Below are 24484 nucleotides of genomic sequence, written 5' to 3'. Positions count from 1 at the left end.
CAGTTTGAGAGTAGTTATGAGACACCAGAAACATGCGAGTGAAGTTCGGTCAGCTAAAATCACAGTACGAGAAATCTCACCGTTTCTTATCGACGCTCTGTAAGAAAACTGGGAACACGACTATTTGATAAATGCAGGTGATTTCACAGTAGCCACAGTGGCTATTCTTGACAAAACCAAGACAGCGAAATGAAAGGAGAACTTCATAAAAAAAAAGTTTGTTTACAGTCTTTTCAGTGGCACTTTTACTTCACCAATGTACATTTCAAAGCTCAGCTTCTTAACTCTTATCGAATGACATTCTCTGTGGCGTCCACGCACCAAAAACGTCTCTCTGCAAAATCTTGTAGATACATATTTCTGCCGTGTTGACACCGCAACGCGCAGCTAAAATCCTTGTGGTGAAACTGTGCTTCGAAATTTACACTGGCACAGTAAAAATGCTACTGAGAAAGCAGTTAACCGACTTTATTATTAAGTTATCCAAAAACACGATATTTCATATTTCATCACCTAAATTAGAGTGCAAGCCCACATACAAATAATGAAATGACTATCATTTTGTGAGAGAAGGTATCAGTCCGTCAGAGGGCAGTTGCTCAATCTGTATGCACCTCGGGCTGGACTCTATGGTCAGTCCGTCACCCCTCAATCCCAGTTACTTGCTGGTGCACAAGCCCTCGTTACCGTACGTATGACACTTTTCATACTCGGAGGCTGTATCTGCAACCCATTTCTCCAGACTCTCTCGTGTCTTGATATCTTGCAAAACAGCACCTCCAAAACTATACAATGGGGACAAGGATGGAATCCTTTCTTTCCAAGGTCAGACCAGTTTTTCTTCTGGGTACACAAATGTGACAGCTCGAGACGGGCTTGACGAATCATTGAACGCACAGATTTTGTAGCTCAAAGACATCGTGTTTGGTCCTGTACTCCCGAGGGGACTTCTACTGTTGCCGCACAGCTGGTGAAGTTTTTCCAATGTTAGCCTCGACACCTGAACTCTGCACAGCAAGGTTGCCTCTCTGCTCAGGCCTGTCAGCATAGGTCATCTTAACAACATTAAGTGCCATTAGACCGTACTTCATACGAATCTCGAATCGCTTTGCGGCAGGAGACAGATTGAAGACGGCAGCCTCCCTCCACCCCTGTCTAAGTTCTTTAGGCGTGGCAACTGTCAGCTTCTGCTATGCAACCTTTGGATATTATTATTATTATTTCTTTTTTTTTTTGCCCACGATAATATTTTATTTTGTGTCTTTGAAGCTTACTTTTAGTAGATTCTACTATGATAAATTAAGAGCTTAACATTTGGTAAAAATTATGTATCTCAATCTCAATATAGTAGTAAAAACTGTACTTTTGTAACGTGGCACCACAGTTTTTTTGTTTACACATTACATCCTTACTGTTATCCTACTTTCATCTTGTGAAAGCACAAATTTTACATCCTGTATTTGAGGATTTCTGTTTAAGTGTATTGTCTGTCTCTGTGGGATTATCTTCATCTCTATATATTTCTCACATAGTTATCAGTGCTGGAATAGACTGCTTTTGATACAGGTTCTGAACCTTCTCACAGTTCTTACAGGTGATTGCCGCAGAAATAAGATACATTCAACTGAGTAAACTGAGCAATATTATCCATTGTTTAATGCAACTGTTCTTTCAAGTCATAACGCAAGACAATGTCATACACCATTCGCATTCGTTCTCGCACATGACGCCATTCATCTTGCAGTTGATTAACTTCTCACGGTTGGGATTCACATTCATATAATATTTCTTAAAAGACATCATAGGCGCCATTGACTGTATAAAATATTTGTTGTTACTATTGCAGTTTCAGCCTTATGACCATTTTCAAGTAACACAGCAAAGTTACATTCTGTCAGAATATAAAACTATCTGACACGAGTACATGTCGTCGTTAAAATGCAGACTTTTGACTGTGAGAGTCCCACAAGATCCGATGAGTACGACAATTATTGCATTGTAATATGTTGTTAAATATATACTGAAATGTCGATGTTACCATCGTTCTAATAATCTATCCCACATACAAGTTCAGGTGCACTGACTTAGCTCCACATGTTACATCGAGCACCATTGTTAACAAACACATGTATTGTTCTTCTGCACAAGTAGAGTATGGAAGTATTTCTCAATTGATTCTATCAGCTTTAATATCTCTACTACCAATATTTTGTCCCAGGCATCTGGAAGTAGCCTCCTCATATTGATTTTATTTCCAGTATGAATGCTTTTAGTGCAGGATTCTAAAAGACTCCACAAATTTTCCACATACGGATATGTAGACATGACAGTCTGCAGGTTCTTTTGGATTGTACGGATCCATATCCTAGTATTTATGACAATATGCTTAGCACGGATTCCTGTTAAAACAATTTTCAACAGGAAATATAACATGAAAGCCATCATATGGTGTGTGGCAGAAGGTACTTCATATATCATTGTTCCCAATCCTAAACCATTTTCCTCATATGTGCATTTGTTTGCATCCAGTAAGTCTATATCTAGGTCAGAACTCAGCCTTTCACACTTCAGGTGCCTGGCACAGATTTCATACAACCACTTTAAGACTATTTCTCCACTATTCTATTCATGAACAGCATGTGGGGAAAAATGAACTCCACGAAATATTTTGGCGTCTGAAGGAGAAAGTCAGTGATTGTAATTTCCTGAAAATATCTCACCGAATGACTGCCACCCCGAGTCGTATTCGTGACACACTTTCCCTTTTCTTGTGATAACACTCAACTAGTTGCCTTCTCAACTTTTTAAGCGTTTTCCACGAGTACGGATCCCATACGGCACAGCAATACTTCAGAAGAGAGCAGAAAGGGATAGTATAGGTAGTCTCTATAGTAGACTTGCTACACCTAAGTATTTTGACAATAGCATACATCCTTTGGTTCACCTTCCCCCCAACAAGTTCTAAATCATGGTCCCAAGTTAAACTGTTTGTAATAGCAATCACTAGATATTTAACTCAACTGACAATCTTTAAAGCTGTGTGATTTATCATGTAACAAAAATTTATCAGGTGGGTAGCAATCTATGCTTTTCATAATATTGTTGATATTCCAACACAGAATTTCCACTGTTTGGACTTTAGCAGAATTACTTTTAGTACTAATGTCAAGAACATCTCAATTTTAGTTTTTAATTTCTTTTTTAATACCCCCCACCATGTCAGTTGTCACCTTTGCACCATAGCTCGTCTACATTATTGTGTAATTTGTTTCAATCTTCTGATGACTTTACTACACAGTAAATGACAATATCATCTGCAAACAATCTAAAATGGGTGCTCACATTGTCTTTCTAACTCATTCACGTACATTAAGAAGAGCAGAAAGCCTCTAACACTTCCTCGGGAATCAAAGATACCACGGATTCAGTCACACAACAGACACGATACTCTATAAGCACACCATTTTATTAGAAGCAGCTTGTGAGGAACAGGGGTCAAAAGCCACCTGCAAATACAGAATCAACTCCAGATCCCCCGTCAACAGCACTCGTTACTTTGAGTGAATAAAGGGCCACGTGTGTTTCACAAGAACAATATTTTCTGCATACATGTTTGGTTATGTGTCAATATAGTTTTCTTCGAGGTATTTCACAATGTTGGTACGCAGTATACGATCCAACATCTTACTACAAAATTATGTTGCCCACTATTCCTTAAATGAAACACAGCTTTCCAACTCCAATTAAAACTTCTTATACAACCACAAAGAAGTACTGACTTACCTCCATATTTTGCTGTTGGAATTGCTGAACGTTTTTGCACTGCAGCTCTGTATGCATGACATGTAAATTTAGAACTATGAGGGAAATCAATGCTCTAAATAACTTTGATTTTTTCACTGAGAGATGAATCAATTTTGTTCTTATATTATTCCATTTCATTTAGCGTTATTGACCATAGAACAGTAACTATTCTGTTCACCTTTGCATTATTTTTCCAACTGATTCTGAATGAAAAGTTTCTAGTAAAGACAGGTCACACGCCAATTCTTTGGAAGATCAAATACGACAAACCACATAATAAAGTATGTTGGTATTTAATACCAACCAAAGTTGGTTTCGTTTTGTCTTTCTTACTGTATATACATTTTTGTATCCATACTAACTAAGAGCAACTGGAAAAATGGCCATTTTAAGTCGTGTGCAAATGTTTTGTGTGTAACACCACCATTAATCTTGAGACTGTTGCTGTCCTACGCACAGCTTAAGTTGACAGCTGCACATCCAGCTCAAGGATTTGGCTATTTTGCTTGAGACTGAAGTGAGAAATTCCCTTCCCTCATGTTTGTATATTAGTAACTGCCTGTACCACACTAATATTAGTTGTTTGTTCCCAAGGCTTTCAGAGGATGGTGCAGTTGGAATACAACAACTTGCTGGCATTTCACCCATGTACCAGTCATCACTAGTTGTCACCCAGAATGCCTCCTGACAAATTGCAGGGAAAAGGATGAAGATAATCTTTGCTTATTGCAAAACATTTTTGTTCATGCAATTTTCAATAATAATAACTATAATTGTATACTGTGGGAGTTGTTCTGATTCGAATATTCTGTGACAAACTGTTAACTTAAATGGATTAGAAGGAAATTAAGAAAAGATTCTGAAGAGTATACAGGCTTCAGAAATAATTTATACAACATTTTTGAAATATAGTAACTATGTATATGGAATCTATATTAACCAAGTGTATTAGATGGGATAGGAGGAAGGGGGGGGGGGCAAGAGAGATTTTACATCTGATGAAGGACTTAGATCAAAAGCTATATAATATCTGGCAGTATTTTTCAAAGTGCCTACCTCACAACGCCACCTTTATGTAGACAGTAGGAATGTATCATTTTCAGATTGTTGCTGTTCCATCCCAGAACTTCCACTGGTTTACTACTTATACAGGTCTTTATTAACCTACAATTAAAGACAAGTAAAATTTCTATGTAATGCTAGAACTTTCTGCAATATTGCTGATAATGCTTCAATTGGTAGTCTTCCCTCTTGTGACAGAAACTATTTCTCAGTGAATGATGACTGTGCCACATCATAGCAACTTCTTGTTTCCGAATTTTATTCTTATTCTCGTCGATCTCTATGTCAATGACAAATTCATAGACAACATCAGAAAATATTAAACAGAGAAGAACGGAGGAGTGGGGGGGTTTGCAAATAGAAGAAACATGGCTATGAAAAGTGAGGACTGGAATTTGTCAGTATTTGTAATAGGGTGAACAGGGAGGGGGGGGGGGGGGGGGGTCGTGTGCGCCATTGGTCTATATTACGGTGAATTCCAAGAAAATAATACAACCTCTTTAGAGCTCAACTTTCAACTTTATTACAGTGCACTTTTTTTATCTTTTTACTTTTCTGTCCTCTGTGTATAAAATGAATGACAGCTAAAGAAGGTATGCTGATAATGCCATCTTTCTGCAACTAGTTTTGTGGCGAAGGATGCTGGGGTTGGAAAGGGGGACCACTGTTCTCCAGTTGTTTTGATAAAAATATCTGCAACAGTTTGTCCTGCTGTTTCCAGTTGCCTTTGACAAAAACACAAAATTAACATAGTTGAAGGAAAACACCAGGATTTTTTAAAATATGTCATCAAATTCATTTTGATAATTTATTCTTCTAGTCTGTGAACACTCAAATTTGTTCTGTCCTAAGATGGTAGACTCACTTTTGCTATGATGCCCATGGCTTCGTGTTTTTCACATCCTTTGAGTCTTAACTGCTTCATCATCTTCTTGTTCACAAATACTGTCTTTAATATCTGTTTTACTTGTTTCTTATCTTCTAGGTGAGCCACATACATTGTTTACAAAAATTGGCTGTAGTTTTTGCTTACTAACAAAACTGTGTTTGTGATCAAGATTCTGAGATCTGTGGCACCACCTTTTTATTTTACATCTTCCTTTATTGCTACAGAAAGTTATGGTTGATTTTTTTCTTTTTATCTGCCCTTTAAACTTATTATAATAGAGGGAAACATTCCACGTAGGAAAAATATATCTAAAAACAAAGATGATGTGACTTACCAAATGAAAGTACTGGCAGGTCGACAGACACACAAACAAACACAAACATACACACAAAATTCAAGCTTTCGCAACAAACTGTTGCCTCATCAGGAAAGAAGGAAGGAGAGGGAAAGACGAAAGGATGTGGGTTTTAAGGGAGAGGGTAAGGAGTCATTCCAATCCCGGGAGCGGTCCTCATCCTCTCAAACCCAGAACCTCCCACAGAAGAACCACAAAAGTGCCCCACTTGTGACAGGATACTTTCCGGGACTGGATCAGATTCTGAATGTGGCTCTCCAGCAGGGATACGACTTCCTCAAATCCTGCCCTGAAATGAGATCCATCCTTCATGAAATCCTCCCCACTCCACCAAGAGTGTCTTTCCGCCGTCCACCTAACCTTCGTAACCTCTTAGTTCATCCCTATGAAATCCCCAAACCACCTTCCCTACCCTCTGGCTCCTACCCTTGTAACCGGCCCCGGTGTAAAACCTGTCCCATGCACCCTCCCACCACCACCTACTCCAGTCCTGTAACCCGGAGGGTGTACACAATCAAAGGCAGAGCCACGTGTGAAAGCACCCACGTGATCTACCAACTGACCTGCCTACACTGTGACGCATTCTATGTGGGAATGACCAGCAACAAACTGTCCATTCGCATGAATGGACACAGGCAGACAGTGTTTGTTGGTAATGAGGATCACCCTGTGGCTAAACATGCCTTGGTGCACGGCCAGCACATCTTGGCACAGTGTTACACTGTCCGGGTTATCTGGATACTTCCCACTAACACCAACCTATCCGAACTCCGGAGATGGGAACTTGCTCTTCAATATATCCTCTCTTCCCGTTATCCACCAGGCCTCAATCTCCACTAATTTCAAGTTGCCGCCACTCATACCTCACCTGTCATTCAACAACATCTTTGCCCCTGCACTTCTGCCTCGACTGATATCTCTGCCCAAACTCTTTGTCTTTAAATATGTCTGCTTGTGTCTGTATATGTGTGGATGGATATGTGTGTGTGTGTGTGCGCGAGTGTATACCCGTCCTTTTTTCCCCCTAAGGTAAGTCTTTCCGCTCCCGGGATTGGAATGACTCCTTACCCTCTCCCTTAAAACCCACATCCTTTCGTCTTTCCCTCTCCTTCCTTCTTTCCTGATGAGGCAACAGTTTGTTGCGAAAGCTTGAATTTTGTGTGTATGTTTGTGTGTCTGTCGACCTGCCAGCACTTTAAACTTATTAGTTACGTTAGAGCTATTGAAATTCTGTCTAAATACTCTGCAACTCCCTTCGAAACCACCCCAAACTCTGCAGGGGGGGGGGGATCTTTGGATTAACATGCCAAGTGTTACCTTTCAAGTGAACTTTTTTATTTTCAAAAATATTTAACTAATTTCATTTTCCAATTCATTTTGTTTCCCCTTCACCCTGCTTTCAGCATTCTCTTTCAGTTCTTATTCTTCCTGACCACTGTATTTAATTATTTGTATTTAACTTATCAGTATCCCAGTCATTTTCCTTAATTATGTTAAAGGCCAAGACAAGGCTAACATTAAAATTTAACCCATTTCAAATACTTCAGTTCATTTTTGGTAATTGTAACATCAATTATACTCGCTACAATGCTGCAAATGTACATCTTTACGCTACTTACCTCATTAAATCTTATTTAGATTATATGATGCTAGTAACAAAGTGGCATACAAGAACCATCATTTCTTGTACATTTGACACCTCTATTACAGAAATATTATATAAAAATGGCATTTTAACAACGTACATTTGGTTTTTAAAGGGGAACACAGAGGTAAGTTATATTTCAAACTGTTTCATTCAAATATTGGTGTCACAAATATACATCACACAAGTCTTTGTATAATAGCAAAAAAACAAAATCTAACAGTGAAGTTGCCAAAAGATCTTTGTTGCACAGCTCCATGTAAACAACATATTTTCATATTACAAAAGTTCAAATATAAATTTCACCAAATACAGCATGGTAGTAGCTTTGAAAGCACCAAAATTAAGATTGTGATCTTGCCAGCCAATGACAGCACATATACAGAGCATGACATATTCAGCCAATAGCAACATCACTGTTAAATAGCACATAACACCCCCCTCCCCCCATTCTCAAGGCTGTGGTTATGCTGGATCATAGGAGCAAACTGCAGCAACTGAATATTTCTGATAAGCACTATTATAAATTTCACTGCTGTGCACCGAACATTTCTTGGGTTACTTGGCTGAATACATGTTCCATCAAGCCCTTCGACTTTTCCATAACAAAGCCAATTACGAGAGAAACTGATCAAGAGCTCACCTCGCAAATTTTTTTAAGATGAATTATAGTTTTTGCCATTGTTATTACATATTTTATAATCTATGAAAGACCTAAAATAAATATGAAAAACTAACCTTGAAGCTTGGTCTCTCTTAACCTGTGCTCTCCTTCAAGATATATCAAACAAAAAAGGCATAAATTGCTGGTCTTCTGAGACCAAATTTTTTTTTAAGGAGCTGGTCCACAAAGCATTGTTTAGAATGAGAGTCAAATGCTCCATCATTGAAGAAATTCATCCCGCATTCTCACACACAACATAAATCATCTTGTGTAAAAGGAAATTTACTTTGAAAGTAACTTCTCAGACCACCATTCATAATACTTTCCCATTACTTGTTGGAAATGTAAAGAGTTGTAATGTCACACTCGACATAGGTAGTGTGTTGTTCTGAAGTACCGCTTAGTCTTCATCCTAAAGCCTTTGACACATACTGTTGGTGGCTGACATCTGCGTGTCCACTGAATTTCGATGCTGTAAACAGCAAATTTTCTTTGCAACTCATGTTTTATTTTGGTCTTATTATCTAATTTATGTTTTATTACTGCGGTGTTATTATGTAGTAGCAGTCAAATCTAAAATTCTTTGTTAGAGTATCAGTTCTTACCAGTCAAAATTACACTAACTGAAAATTAGAACAATGAAAAATTCCTGGTTTTTCTTCAGATTTCCTGAGACGTGTACACCATGCTTGTGTCCATTCATGTGGCTGTACATGCCAATCACATACGCCTGCTCACAAAATGAATACCCTTCCATGTTTGAATGGAGCATACACTATCTGTAATACATGTACACAATGGAAAAGTTGAAGACAGACAATGTAAACAAGTCTCTGGCAACAACACTATCTATGATATAGTGAGTAAAACATGTGCATACATAAGCGAAGTTGTTCAGTTGTACCTGGAGAGCCACTGAACTTCGACTTTTAATCATTAACTCAAAAACGAAGGATTTTCTGCCATGTTTATACAAACATTTCTCCTTTTTTGAGTGTAAGGAACCTGTTCCCAAAGTTGATAACAAATACTTTTGAAACACCCTGTACATAAATGCCCATCCACAATTCTCTTTGCTTATGGTGAAAGTATTGTAATCATGTCTAATAGATAATCTTCAGTACTTGAAAATGTAAAATATATTTTCTTGAAAATTAATAACCGATTTCTTGCAAATGGACTGTCAGTGAAATCAGATAAAACATAGTGTATGCGATTCAGCACTGCACAAAGCCTGATCAACCCAATGGAAATAATACTTAAATGTAAAAGAAGCTTCTAAATTCTTAGATGTTTGTAGTTCCAAAATCTTGAACTGGAAGTCATATGTTGCATATGATTTTACAAAGAGAGCTCCCCAACAGTGTGATCACCTTTTTGAAACTACCTATATGGTAATGTAGGTTAAGATTCCAGGTATCACACACTGTAGCCATACACCCAGGTGGGTCCTTGTTTGCGAGTGACTGATTGTGGGAGGGGGGAATTCTGAATTTAGTGTGATACTCAATAGCGTTAAAAAATTTGCATTGCATGGAGTGGTCGCATGATGTAATGGATACAATGGTTTTGCATGTAGGTTTGAATCTCATTGAGTGCAGTAAGTGGTTTTTCTAATCAAAATGACTGATCATTTTTATTCAATTAACTGATTTAAATGTAATTTTTAATGCCATTCCTTTGTCACATAATTTTGATAGTATCAACTTCTTCAGTTGTTTTCATTTTTCTTCCTGTCATTCTTTCTCCACCTGAAATCTTTGTTCATCTGTTATTAATTCATTTTTTTGTTTTGTTTTTTTCTTTCCCATTATTGAGTCATTATTATGTCATAATTTTTAACATTTTTATGCAGTGACAGCAACTGGTATTGTTTATATAAGAATATACAGCCTACAGTTGCAAGTTAACTTTACGTTTACCTAGGTTTCAATGTTAGTAATAATGTCTTCTTCAGAACCTGCAAAAAGTTAATATAATAATGTGCTAGTAAATTATATTAGATATGGTCATCCTACAGGATGCAACGTGTAGTACTTAAAAGAATTACAAATTCTCGAGAGTATTGCACAGAATAATGGCTACGATCCAAAGATAGTGAGGTAATTATATCACAAGAAAACGCGAAAAAGGACGACAACCTTAGTAAACACAAATACTCAAATCCAAGATCAGACCAAGAAATTGTTGTCGGTTCCTTATATAGGTAATGTCCCCTACAAGATAGGGCGCCTGTCGAAAAACTCAGGTTTTAAAATTTCCTTCTCGACGAGTAATAGTTTAAAGCGAAATTTGGTTCATACCCTTGAGAAAGACTGTGATAAGTCAGCGAAATCAGGTGTATGTAAGATTATGTGTGATGATTGCCCGTGTTATTACATAGGTCAAACAGGCAGAGTTATAGCAGTAAGGTTTAAAGAAAATCTTCCAATAAAGGTTGTAGGAACACAGGGTCAGCCTTTGCGGAACACCTGGTGCAAATGGCTCATACACCTAAGCCTTTACGTGACACAGAGCTACTACATCATGGAGTTAAGGGCTACAGACTCGACATGCTTGAGGAACTACAAATTTATGCACACCTAATTACAAATAGAGGCAATTTACTGAACGATCAACTGTATCTAAAAAATAGGGCATACTTCGAAGGCTTCCAGCCTATATTAGGTTTACAATAATTCATAATGCATGTGACCATTACAGTTTCTGTAATTATAGAACCTTTCCCACAGATGTTCATACGAGATTTGGTGGTCAGTTTATAAGGTTCTGTAGTAGAATGTAAAACGTAGTCATGCTGGATACAGCAATTAACTTACAATAGTGAAGTATAAAATTAATTTATAGCAAAAATGTTATCTGACGCGTGCGTAAAAAGAGTACGATTCTATACGTCTCGCACATGCGCGCCGCCCTCCGTGAGGCAGACGCAGACAGCGAAGCCCTCGCAGTCCGCAGTCTCTAGTCAGACGACGAGGCCCGTACGACGGGCTTAAAGTGAATTTGCTACAGCTTGTTTAATAGAAGTGACAAAACCTTATGGTTATGCATCAAGTTGTATAAAGTTGACTTAAGACGTGGCTTGTTTTAGGCAAACATTTAAATATTATTTCATAAGTACGGGATAGAAATTGCCCGATGGATACTAGAATAGAAAAACGCCATTTTATGTGCTCGGGGGTGGGCTGAATCGGCCGGGATGATGATGTCTGAAAAAGTTGCCTTCCGGAATATGTTGAACTCTATTAAAGATCTTTAATAGTCAACGTTAAATCGTGATAATTTAGTGATCTATCAGCTGATTCCAGTTCTTGTGTGAATTTTATTTTTTCATGTAGACTGTTAAACGTTGTGAACATTTGCTTTATTCCTTCTGTAGAGTTATTAACCAGTAGGAGAATGTCATCCATGTATCTCGCATAAAAGATGATGATGTTCACTAATTCTGGGTAATTTCAGAAAAAAAACCAATTCCAGAGAATTTATAAAAATTTCAGACATGACACATGCAAGTGGACTCCCCACAATATTATGAAAAGGATAGATTGCTACTCACCGTACAGTGGAGACGCTGAATCGGAGACACGCACGACAAAAAGACTGTTAAGCAAATAAGCTTTCGGCCAAAAGGCCGCCTTCTGAATTATACAACATATACACATTGACTCAATGTCTCACCTATATGGTGAGTAGCAACCTATCCTTTTCAAAACAATGTCATTTATAAAACACACTAATAAAAAAAGTTTTTTCCACATACTGCATGATTTGTTGTGTTATGTTTAGCCATTTACCTATCCTGATTTTTTGAAGTGTTGATGGACTCAACAGTTATTCTTTGTAACTACTGGCATAGCAAACTATTGAGAACATTCCACACTGTCAACCATTTAGTCAACACTAGCACCATATCAGTGTATGTGTATAAGCAAAAAAATTCACAATCTATTTCACAGAATGCTGTTCTTCTCAGATTGACTTGACAGTTGAAAGATCTGCCAGCAATGGCTACCGCTGCCAAGCCGATCATACCTATCTCTATGAGGCAGGACATGGTGCCTAATTATTAAATACTTTTCGCTGGTGAGTTTGAGATCATCATAATACTGTTATATAATCAGATACAGCACACACTAAACTTCATCACAGGCATGTGGTGTTTCATGTGTCTTTCTTTATTTGTGGGATCATACTTTAATCCATTGTGTTGCATTTGTACCAGTAAATCTCGCAGCCTGAGTCTTTAAACAATCTAACTCCCGTGTATCAAACAGCTTCAAATGTCTGATTACTTTACAAACGAGTTAGTGCATTTAACACTAGAAATGCCAGTTTTTTTTTCCAAACTGCCATCAGGGCCATAATGTCCCTCCGTTAGTAAATGCTTTTACTGCTTGTTCTTGGTATTTTTTATTTTAAAGGATGATTTTTTCTGTAGTAAGTAGTTACTCTAGTTGTCTATTATTTTATTTAAATCTGAACATGATATATTTTCATGCTTTTCCACCGCATCAAATTTAACATGCAAATACGTGATTGTTAATTATTTGTAATATCTTGGCAGAACCTTGTATTTTTATAGAAATACAGTAAAGTCAAAATCTTGATGCAAAGAACTGAGAATTATTCCATTCTTTCCTGGGTTCTTCATGACACATTATAAGGATCATATTGATATTTTTGAAAGCTATGGCCTTGTATATATCCTTCTGAGCTTTCTTCGTGCACTAGGCTGGATGAATTTCATCTTTACCGAACTGAGCATACATTTGGAATCTTTATCAACAGATCTAGTATTTCTGCCATACTCATTAGGTTCTGCATCCAAAAGATGAGGAAACGAACATCGACACTTGGTTGGAAACAACTGCTCATCTACAGAAATATATGGACCAGGAATGTACACGTTTTGAATCCCATCAATACATTTTGCTGTCCACACTTCAAAGGAGTTCCAATATTAGTAGGAACCAATTCTCACTTCATACCATCAGGAGCTCTGTACTGAAAAATCATATTAGTCAGACAGAATATTTTACCTGAATTATATCACCTTTCAGCATGTGTGTGGGTCAATACTGCATTACTTAGCTTTAGCTGCACTCTGTTCATCAGTGTCAGCTTGCAAAATGCCAACCGTAAACAGCACTGCCTTCACTACCATGAAGCATTGTGGTATAACCACCTGTTCACCTGTAACATTACAATTTGGTTGCCCTTTGGATGAAGCAGTACATAGAGATATGTGAAACGAGTATTTTTGATGGAATTAACACAGCTACATTGAAAACTGGGAAAACAAAAATATGCAATTTCAGACACGTTTTATTTCTTGGCATTTCCACTATTGGAAATTCATGTGAATCTTCACTGCCGTTCCTTGACTCACCTTACTGGAGTTTGCACCATAATCAGAAGCTGTTGAAATACTGTCTACATATTCCCGAATCAACATTTCCACCGTTATTTATCGAAGAAGACATCTGTTCATCCTCCCCGAGACAAACAACCACGTGGCACTACTTCACATGGTCTGTTTATTCTATTTATATACAGTTTTACTTGATAAAAGCGGCCACAATTACAGTTTCATATCTACACTGCAGCAACAGACTCAATAAAGGCTACCAGCAATGTATTTGAGTTGACAACAATGACTTTATTCAATGGAACACGAATGTCACTCTACCGGTTCTAGGCATTTATTATCTTCTCTCAAAAACTGCAGAATTGATGCCACTGACTTTTATTTCACAATGAACTAGGCTAAGAAATGTTAGAATTCATGAATTCTCATCACCTCCAAAAACTATTACAGGGGATGTGGGGTTAAACTTTTATTATGGGACAAAACTGTCCGGTAAGTGGGTCTAGTGTTAACATTTGATGTTAAGCATGTAAGCAAGAAGTATTTTAACAAATATTTATACATCTTATCCCCTGAACTTTTACATTGAATTATTTTACAGATATGTTCAGTGGTATATCCGGACACTGTTGGCAAAATAGCTGGCCATGCGTAAGCACACTTCTGCCACGAGCCAGTTATACAGGTGCCCGGCAGATATGGCCCGCCAATCTGAGGCCCATGGTTTTCCACTGATGTGTAGTCGCCATCAATTGGATCCAGCTCTCTGATCTACCCGCAGGCTGAGACCTTTCTCGTGCTGAGGCAAATCAGTGGATTTTTGCGATTTACCCGCAGACCCAGGACTGCCGTGCACACTCCAATTGGAAAGGTGCCACGGGCGACAGATTTCGAGAGTTGCGACTGTGTCTAACCACAAATACACTGTACAGAGAGGCATTTTATAGGTACTTTATTTATTGTACCATATTTTTGCACTTTGAAAGTAATTTATATCTTCGAGAGAAAGTAGGGGAGATGCTAGCAAAGCATTTGTGGCAGTCACTGGCTGTTTGAGCCTTTTTACAGTAATCTGTAATACCTGTAAAATAAAGGACATAATCTGGTACGGGTAATAGCCTACAGCAATGAACATAGTACAAGTAACATTTTATTGGCACTCATTATAGTGTTGATTTATACAACTCACCCCCTCCCCCTTCGACACATTTTTCAAGAGACCTTCCTTCTCTGAGATTATTTATGAAATTATTATAGTTATTTTAAATCCAACATTGCAGCTAAAACAAAACGCGTATTTTTTCATCAAATGCATTTCACTTTATTAAAATAATGTATCATCAGTGGGCTGTAATGAAACACATTTACAATCTGGCTTGCTTCCCGCATCTAAAAATAGTTCCTTACAACACATGTTGATGCTATTTACGATATATTACGTTTGATTTTTGCTCGTCTCAGGAAACACTGTCTGCTTGCATCTTTCTGAGGTATTACCTTATTTGGCACTGTTGTTAGTTTTTATAACACTTTAATTCACAGTGGGAATAGTGTCTATAAATGTTTCAACCATCTCCTTGTATGACCTACTTTATTTTTATTTATTACATTCTTGTTTGCATAATGTCAATCTGTCAAATTTTACAACAAGGTATTTTGTAGCACAAATTTTTTGATGTGGTCATTGGTGCATCTCATTTCAATAGTTGTAGCAACTGAAACTTGCTATCACCCAAAAACCACACATTTCTCTGTGGCGAATTTCGAGTATCACCTACATTTCTCTGGTTGCCATGATAAAATTTACTTCTTTTGACAGAACAAAGTGGACTTTACACAATGTTACCTCACTAACATGCTAATGCAGTTGCAATTGTAATAAGATACTGAAACAGTGTTTATTAAACAAGGAAATGAGGACAAATCAGGTCAAAAGCTTACAAAAAAAAAAGCACATACTCGGTATAAATACCAAAGTGTAATTTCTTCACTTATCTTGTTGCAAAGCCCACACTAATTCGCATTTCACAATCTATCGACGACTTAAAAAATTACATCATTCTGTCGCAAAAGTCTGCAGTTACTCCTATATCGCAGTAGATAAGATTGTTCTAAATGTTTATCAAATGCCATAATAGCACTCAAAGAGGAGACTGTTATTTGCCAAAATGTTGTTTTGATATCTCAACCCTTTAGTGAGTAATGAGGTATGTTATGAGTATTTCATTTCCTCATGATTGGTGACAGAGACCTCTTCCCAAGCATAAAGAAAAATTCATTGTGTTAGCTAAATTTCATATGCACCAAACACAAATTCATAGTGACCCCTATTTTTCATTGCAAAATATTTTATATTCAAGCACTGCTTTACTTATATGCAAAATATCAAAATAACTATAACCATTAACGAAATGACAGGCACTTCATCATGAAGCTGATATATAAAGCTATAACTTATGTAATAACCAGTACTTTCATGAGAGGAAGTGCATCTGCACTATACCCTGCAAACAGTCATGAGTTGCGTGGCAGAGTGTACATCCCATTGTACCAGTTATTACGGTTTCTTCCCATTCCATTCACATATGGAGAGTGGGAAGAATGGTTGTTTGAATGTCTTTGTGCGTGTAGTAATTATTCTATTCTTATCCTCACAATCCTTATGTGACCAATACGTACTTGCTCAGCATAAACTCTCAGACTTGGCTGAACAAAGCCCTTCACAGAAATCCACTTTTGTGTGTGTGTGTGTGTGTGTGTGTGTGTGTGTGTGTGTGTACCTGCTGAGAGACTGGATCAGCAGCTCCCAGAACTGTTGCTAATGTTCTCAAGGTTGTGCCTCCACTAACACACAGGGAAGAATTGCAGGTCTTCAAAAACTCACCAGAAATCTCTGTGCCTCATCACTAAAATCCATTCATGTATATCTAGCTATTGTGTTATGAATAGAGTTAGTAGTAAAGAGGCAACAAATTAAAAATGTCACGTGTGACATTGGAGTACTACTGCACAAACAGCAAAAACGTTGTAAGCAATAAAAACTTTAGAAATTTTCACTTGTTTATCAAATACACAATTTAAGATGTAAGTCATGTGTTATACATTGGTTTCAGAGTAATAAACTGAAAACAGCACATTGCCATAATCACTAATAGTGTGAAAATAATTTACTGTAATCGTGATACTGCCAAGGTAGAAACTTGATAATTAGGAGAGCCCTATACATACGGGAACTCCATTAATACCACTGACACACCTCCTCCCACTTACCTTCTTCCCCCTCCTTCCCTTCGGGATGGATATACCGGCAGCGCCGCCCGCGCCTGCAATTCGAACGCAGGAAGTCGCGGCACACGCTGCTCTCCTCACCACCAGATGCATCTCCGTCCGAGCCCCTGTCTTCGCCGCGTCTCCGGCCGCCGAGTCCTCCTCCGGAGTCACGGTGGTCCCTGGCGTCACGGTCCCTGTCTCGTTCGCGCCTGTCGTCGTCGCCGATACTCACTCGTCTGTCTCCCATATCGCCACCTCCGCCGTCGGACTTTGAATCCGATTTCATGCCACCGGCCACTTTTGCCGGTCTCTCTCTCCTCTCCTAAAGTTTTGGTAACAAACTAATGGAGCCGTCTTCTGCTCTCGTCTATAATCGATTGCCGCCGTGTATTACGTGGCCCGCATCTGGAACGGGACAGAAGCACTGAGTACGAGGATAGTCAAAGTTACTGGTGTCTATTAGCACTATTTACTAATCATTAGTCAACAAAGTGAGCTGTAGACTCGGCCGTAGTGGGAAATAACACGGTCACAGGGCAAGGTAGAGCTGTGTTGCAGTCGAAAGTAATGTGCGTGTTACTTCTCAGAGCTAACACAGAATGAGATACACAAAATTCTGGAATGACTTTCTTTAATTCCAATCAATGGTCACAAACAATTTATTTGTTATCATTAACTGGCATGAAAGAAAGGAATTCTGTATACACAGAACTGGATCATTCTTCCTTCACATCTACGTCACAGCCCATAAAAGAAGTAAATTCCTTCACAGGCAGCAGTGGCAGCTTGCCATTAACATTATTAATAATTTTAGGTTTTCCTGGCACAGAAAAGTTTCAAATATTTTCGGATATTCAGTTAGGTAGCATCATTTGGGTGATATTTTGGCTCAAGAGTCCCCAGATGGATGGCTCTGGGCACAGGCCAGGTGCAGTGGTGAAAGAAGCACGACACGAGAACTCGATCCAGTGTCGTCAGTCACACTGCGGCTGACACCAGATGTGGGTCTTTGGCAGTATGACGACAGTGCACGGCCATCCTCTTCGACTGCTGCCTCACGAGCGGATTTCCACGCAGGCTGCCACTGTGCTTTGACCGTGCTCAAAGCCGAGTCCCAGGCCTCGCCTAATTGAAAATTGCTTCCTTTATTATTTCACTAGTTTCAATTAAACAAGGCCTGGAACCCAGCCTCGAGCATCAGAGCCCAGCAGCAGTCTATACGGAAATCCACTTCCATCACAGCAATTTAAGAGGATAAGGACGCACTGTCACAACTTTGACAGAGACCTGTGCCCGGTGCCATCTGTAGCACGACTGAGGACACCAAATTGAGACCCCACGTTGCACTTCCCCCACCACTGCACCGGGTCCACACCCAAAGCCAGCCGGCTGCAGGCAGTGGGGGACCCTAAAAGCAGTGCCCAGCAGAAGACATTCAGCTACCAGGAACACCCAAACATGGCGAGCAGTCACCTCGCCAAAGTATCGTGCCACACTGGTGACGCGAACTTGCCCGATACCACCGAGAATTACTCTAAGTCATTACATTTACTGATGATACGAAGGAGGGGAGGGACTATAATGACAATGTGCATGCAAAATGTAAAGTTGAGAAAGTCAACTGTGTGCAAAAGAAGGTAGGAGGACCACAATTCTGAGCATAACAGGATTCGAGTTCCCTCGCCCGCTGAAGCAGAACGAGCACGGTGCACTCGACACGTAACTGTGTGGACAAACATATTATTTAGGCAGGAATTGCTGTGATATTATTAACAATACAAAAAGCACTAAATTTGTAGAAACTTCAAACTTGCTGTCCTACGGAACTCGAGTTTTGAGGTTAGCGAGGGCATTCAGAGAAAAACTGATCTGTCTATGGGATTCAGTTTTAAAAGTTGCCACAATAAATAAGTCACACATGAAAGAGGCAAAGCAGTTTTAAAAAATGATACTACATTAAATTTCTAAAAAAAATTAATTTCAGCAGGTGGTTTGCTGAGCCAATAGGTATATTTGTACACATTAAACTGCAACTAAATAGTCTCGCAGTGGTAGTGTACGAGAACTATTGTCAAACAAAAATGCCGGTCATTGTTGAATTATTGCACTGTACAAGCTCGTAGACACAAATGTGTAATATGTAGATGTGTAAAGCGTAACTGCATTCCACTTTTACAGATACTAGGGTCTACACTCTTAATACCTCCCCTTCAGTTTCCCGGGCATTAACACAATGGTGCTATCACTGGCCATGTCTTCATTTCCCTTTTCCAGGAAAACTATTATTCGTCAGTTTGGCGGCACAATAAAAAAGAGCTGAATATTGCTACTGTTGTCACGAGCCTCCAGTTTAAGTGAGGCAACTGTAAACAAATGGACCACCAGAAAAGAAGGCACAGGGCTCAGGACAAGCCACAAACTTACAGAGTGATTCAGCATATTCCCTTAAGGTGCATTTACATTTGTGTCCTAATACCTAGTCACCGTGCAACTGTACGTGCCTCCACAAGCAAGCAGAGGCATATGTGAACTTCCATTAACATGTGTACACGAGTGATTCCATTCACACCTAGGGAGAAGCGTGCACGCTGCTACTGTGACGGCTGAGCAGCCACCGTGTGGCGGTAGGTTCATTTACCAGAGGCAGCCAGACGTGCTGGCAAAGCGCACCAGTGAGGCTACCGTGTAAAGGCTGGCTGAGGACCATCAAATATTTCTTATAAAAAGTTTTTTGTAAGGAATAAAACACACACACACACACACACACACAGTAGATTCTAAACATTTACCATGAACAAGTCCAGATTATGAAAAAATGTGTATTTCATCTATCTCAGAAAACATGCAATCGTAAAGATGGGTTTTAAACTGAAGAAAACTTTATATTAATAAAAATGGAACAATCATCAAATTAATATGCTTATAAAGTCCTTCAGTGTATATTTGTGATACTGTGGACTTCATTCCTACGACTGGTTTGGTACAGCTGTCCGAGCTGTACAAGCCTCTTCTTCAGCGAACAATTACTACAACCTGCATAATTAAACTTGTGTCTCCTTGATGTCTCACAATGTGTCCTATCAACTGATCTCTCCTTTTAGTCAAATTATGCCACAAATTTGTTTCTCTGCAAATCTGTTCAGATCACCTCATTGCTTACATGATCTACCCATCAAACCTTCAGCATTCTTCTGTACCACTACATTTCGAAAGCTTGTATTCTCTTCTCATCTGAACTGTTTACCCTCCATGTTTCACTTCCTACACTCCATACAAACACTTTCAAAAAAGACACCCTAACACTTTCCACGACCAATTTTCTTGCCATTGCCAGTCTGACTTTTATATCCTCTCTACGTTGGCAACTTATTTTACTGCCCCAATAGAAAAACTCATCTATTACTATTACAGTCTCATTTCCTAATTTAATTCCCTCAGCGTCGACTGTTGTAATTCAACTATATCCCATTACTCTTGTGTAGCTTTCGTTTATGTTTATCTTATATCTTCCTTTCAAGACACTATGCATTCCCTTCAACGGTTTTTCCAAGTTCCTTGCTGTCTCTGACAGAATTACAATGTCATTGGCAAACCTCAAAGTTTTTATTGTTTGTCAATAAACTTTACTTCCAAATTTTTCTTCTGTTTCCTCCATATATTATTATTATTATTATTATTTAACTTGGCAAGCTCGCAGACTGAGGTATCAGAAAGAGTCCAAGACATCTGTAGGGCCTACCCTTTATTGTTGCTTTGATGAATTCAAATCGGTGGCTAGCCCAGATATGTTGGGAGTTGAAATTTGTGAAGCATAGAGGGTTGCAGTTTCTGCATCTCCCACATACAAGAATTGGCTGGCAGCTAGTGAAGAAATATCAGACGACAAATGTTGAGTTCTGATTCAATTTAAAAATCAATACCAATGTGTATTTCTGCTAGAGTTTTCAATGTTCTTTTATTTGCCTAACCCAACAGATCTTTGTACTATTTGAAAGAACTGTTCAATTTCACAATGTCAATCACCCAATCAGAGAGAGAGAGAGAGAGAGAGAGAGAGAGAGAGAGAGAGAGAGAGAGAGTGTGTGTGTGTGTGTGTGTGTGTGTGTGTGTGTGTGTGTGTGTGTACGCACGCATGCACAATGAAGCACACTATTAAACTTACGATGTCAACAGCATCATTGATAAGGATTACAATTTTTCCAATGGGTTAGGCTGTGTAGAGTATTGCAATAAGTGCTCATACACTGCACCAATGTGGGAGCTGACCTGGAAGAAATTTACTTTATCGCAACTTACTGATGTGTGCAAGGCTGTCGATCCTGAACAAACTGTGGGGTACAGACATGGATTGACATATACAATGCACCACTTAAAACTAAGCACCAGGGAGTTTATGATTTTGTGACAAAACATAAAAAACTTTTGACCTGAATATAAAAATTCAAAATAGTTTCTCAAAATGGTAAGACGGCGGCTTAAACTGGGTGATGCGATTGCAACACTTGATTGTGCAGAGAATTATTCTCTTTATTGTCCAGGATGCTGTCCATTATTGCTCTCTCTGTCTGTCAACCTCGGTCTCTTTTTGCAAGTAACGGAAACCCTTCATGTGATGGTACTGGAAGCACTGTAAAATGAGTAGCTACACAAACTAGACTGCAGCACCCAAGAAAAACAAAATTCTCACACATTTGAATGTGTGCACTTTCTGTGAACTAGGCTCAAACAATCAGGTATAATTTATCAAGAAGTAAATTTTTCTTCTGCTTTGAGAGCTTCCCTGAACAAGAGAAAATCAATTCACCTGAATCAATTTGCAATTGTTAAGTTTCAAACAATGCATAATCTGTCTGGGTCCCCTGTTTCCACACGATCAATGTCCTTGCCCAGATAAGTAAGGTGTTTTCAACGGGAGCAAGGTGTTTTCGGCGGGATTTGTTTTAAGACAGCTATCACATTAAGAATTTTTGTTTCAGTACTGCAAACTGCCAAACACATGCTGTAGTCTTTTGTCAATTGTCCTACAAGCAAATATAAGTTTGATATTCTTGTGCATTGTAGGAACATACACTGAGTAGACCACTGAGGAACCTGATATACACCGCCTTATCCAGAGATCTCACAGAATTTACATAATCAAACTTTGGCATGATTACTTTGATAAGCCATGAACATTTATTTCAAATTTCTTAGCAACAACCATTTTTATTTCTGTACTTTATTCCATTAATCCTGACAAACATTCATTCATGTTAGGGCAGACCCTACTAATCATCCTCAGAAAAAAAAAAAAACAAGTACTCCATTCTTTGCTACATCAGAAAGAATTTCCCCTACTTTTTCCCTGGTACTGCTAATCCAGCTTTCTAGATGTTTTAACTACTCTCTCAGCAACATAGTCATCCACACTTTCTTTTAATTGGCTTTCTCCTTAGTGCCAACAGGATAGTCTGAATTTTCTCATCATGAACAGAAGTTTTCTTCTTCCAAATATTTCTTAGCCTTTAGTGGATGCCTCTTGGCTAATTAACCTTTCTCTCTCATTAACTTTGCATTTCACATGAGATTTTAAACTATGTTTCATTACCTTTTGAATTTATAAGAGGAGAAGCTGAAAGGGAACTAACTGCTGTTAAAAATTTTCAGTTTTCATCAAATATTTTTTGTTTTGTTATAGTGGCTCTTGACCTGAAGGTCATGGCCATCTCTAAGTGTTTTGGATGCATTTATCAATGAATGTCATAATTAATTCTAAAACTACAATACGATGAAGGAGAGTTGGTATGGTTGCTGGTACTGATAATTGATTACATCACATTGGTTTTTGTATGGCAATGATTTTCTGGTTTGTATACATTTTACATTAATAAAATACGTCACTGATATCCTCTACTGTTATTCCATCACATTCACAACACAGGTTATCTTGAACACGTGTTCCATTAAGGTTGCTTCGGAATTATCCAACATTAAATTTCAAGTGAGTCATGAAACTTAAAATTTTTTTATTCCCCTTAACTGTGAGGAACCAGGAATATGAGGGAATGTTTGGCTATATTCCATAGTGTTCTCCTCTGAATATCTCCATTAGGTAAAGCTGAAGCTCTAACAACAATCAATATTTACGAGTTTCCATTATAGTGTAACAACGTTTTCCCAAACTTTACTATGACTGCTGCATTGTTAGATCCAATTTACCAGTTCTTTTTTAAAAAAAATTATATCAGACTCCCATTCTCAGAGCAACAGAATGAAAAGTGACCAATAAAAATAAATTTATCTTTGATTTTTTTCTGTTTTGTAATTTGCTTTTTAAGTACTGGAAAATTCAGAACAATGGATATGTTTTGTTTTTCATTTAAGGCAAACAGAATTTGAGGATCCATTTACCACTGCTTCCCAAAAAAGCATGCTGCCTTAAAACATGATACTCAGACAGTGATTCCCTCGCAAAACTTTACTGGATAATTATTTACAATCAGAGTAGAAGTAGCAAATATGTAAAGCATGAATGAAATATTCCTTTAACATCCCTTTTAAGAAACAAGGCTTTGAAAGTGAGTTATTCCTGGAGTAACTTTAATTTGCTTAATTTTGTCTCCAAGAGCAAAAATAGTGACTCACATCTCGTGATACTTACACAATGGGCACAATGCAAACTATTCAACCATCTTGTCAAATTTTGCAGCTTTACCACTATTATTCACTGAAAAATTGCTTAAACTTGGCCACAACATTTTGTCATCTTTCACTTTATATTTTCTACTCACTAACTATTAATATTTATGGGCTAGAAGCTTGTATACCTTCCTCAGGCCATTTCGCAAAAACACACACCGAACACAGAATGGTGCAATGTGAGGATCCCTAAACAACTTAACAAGTAATCACCCTACATGTATTTTCATTACAAACTCCTATTACTTTACAGTAGTCTGCTTCCAATGTTTTCCAAGAGTCACTACATGGCTCATCAATTTAAGTTTCGAGTTTCTGTCCAAAGTGACAATTCCATTTTGCACACAGTCTGATTGAATTTTAGGCAGTAAGCATACACCAGCACATTACTAAAAGCATCTGAAAGATACTACTATTCACGTCATCATCATGTAAATATTGTGTGCAAAATGTAACTGTCTATTGCATAAGGAAATTAAAAATATTCCACCAGTTATAATACAGCGCTCCTACTAGTGATGAAGCTGACTCCTTTAGTCCAACTATTCCTATGAAAATGGCAAATTTAAACCATTTTGAAAATATGAACATGCCTCGCAAACCAAAAATGTTCTTTTTAAAAAAAACATGAAAATAATACAGGTGGCTTTTAAACATTTCCTTCTTTAAGCTTATATTTGCTAAATTCAGTATTCCTGCACTTAAGCCAAGAAACAAACAATAAATGCTTGCATATTCCTGCCAAGTTA

The 24484-nt window shown here is 38.2% G+C and overlaps 1 protein-coding gene across 4 annotated transcripts in view; it reads right to left on the bottom strand.

Moving 5' to 3' along the window:
- LOC126426671 (zinc finger CCCH domain-containing protein 10-like) overlaps positions 1 to 24484 on the bottom strand; it is a 173916-nt gene that overhangs the window by 148374 nt on the left and 1058 nt on the right. For all 4 annotated transcript variants that reach the window (XM_050088562.1, XM_050088564.1, XM_050088561.1 and 1 more), the window contains exon 2: positions 17058 to 17462. In XM_050088562.1, the coding sequence (XP_049944519.1) occupies positions 17058 to 17343 (286 nt within the window). In that variant the 5' untranslated portion in view covers positions 17344 to 17462. The remainder of the gene's footprint in view (positions 1 to 17057; positions 17463 to 24484) is intronic.

Source organism: Schistocerca serialis, chromosome 11 (genome assembly GCF_023864345.2).
Source record: "Schistocerca serialis cubense isolate TAMUIC-IGC-003099 chromosome 11, iqSchSeri2.2, whole genome shotgun sequence".
In the NCBI taxonomy this organism is placed as follows: domain Eukaryota; kingdom Metazoa; phylum Arthropoda; class Insecta; order Orthoptera; family Acrididae; genus Schistocerca; species Schistocerca serialis.
The sequence above is the reverse complement of the archived record's forward strand: the minus strand, read 5'-3'. Positions and strand labels throughout refer to the sequence as shown.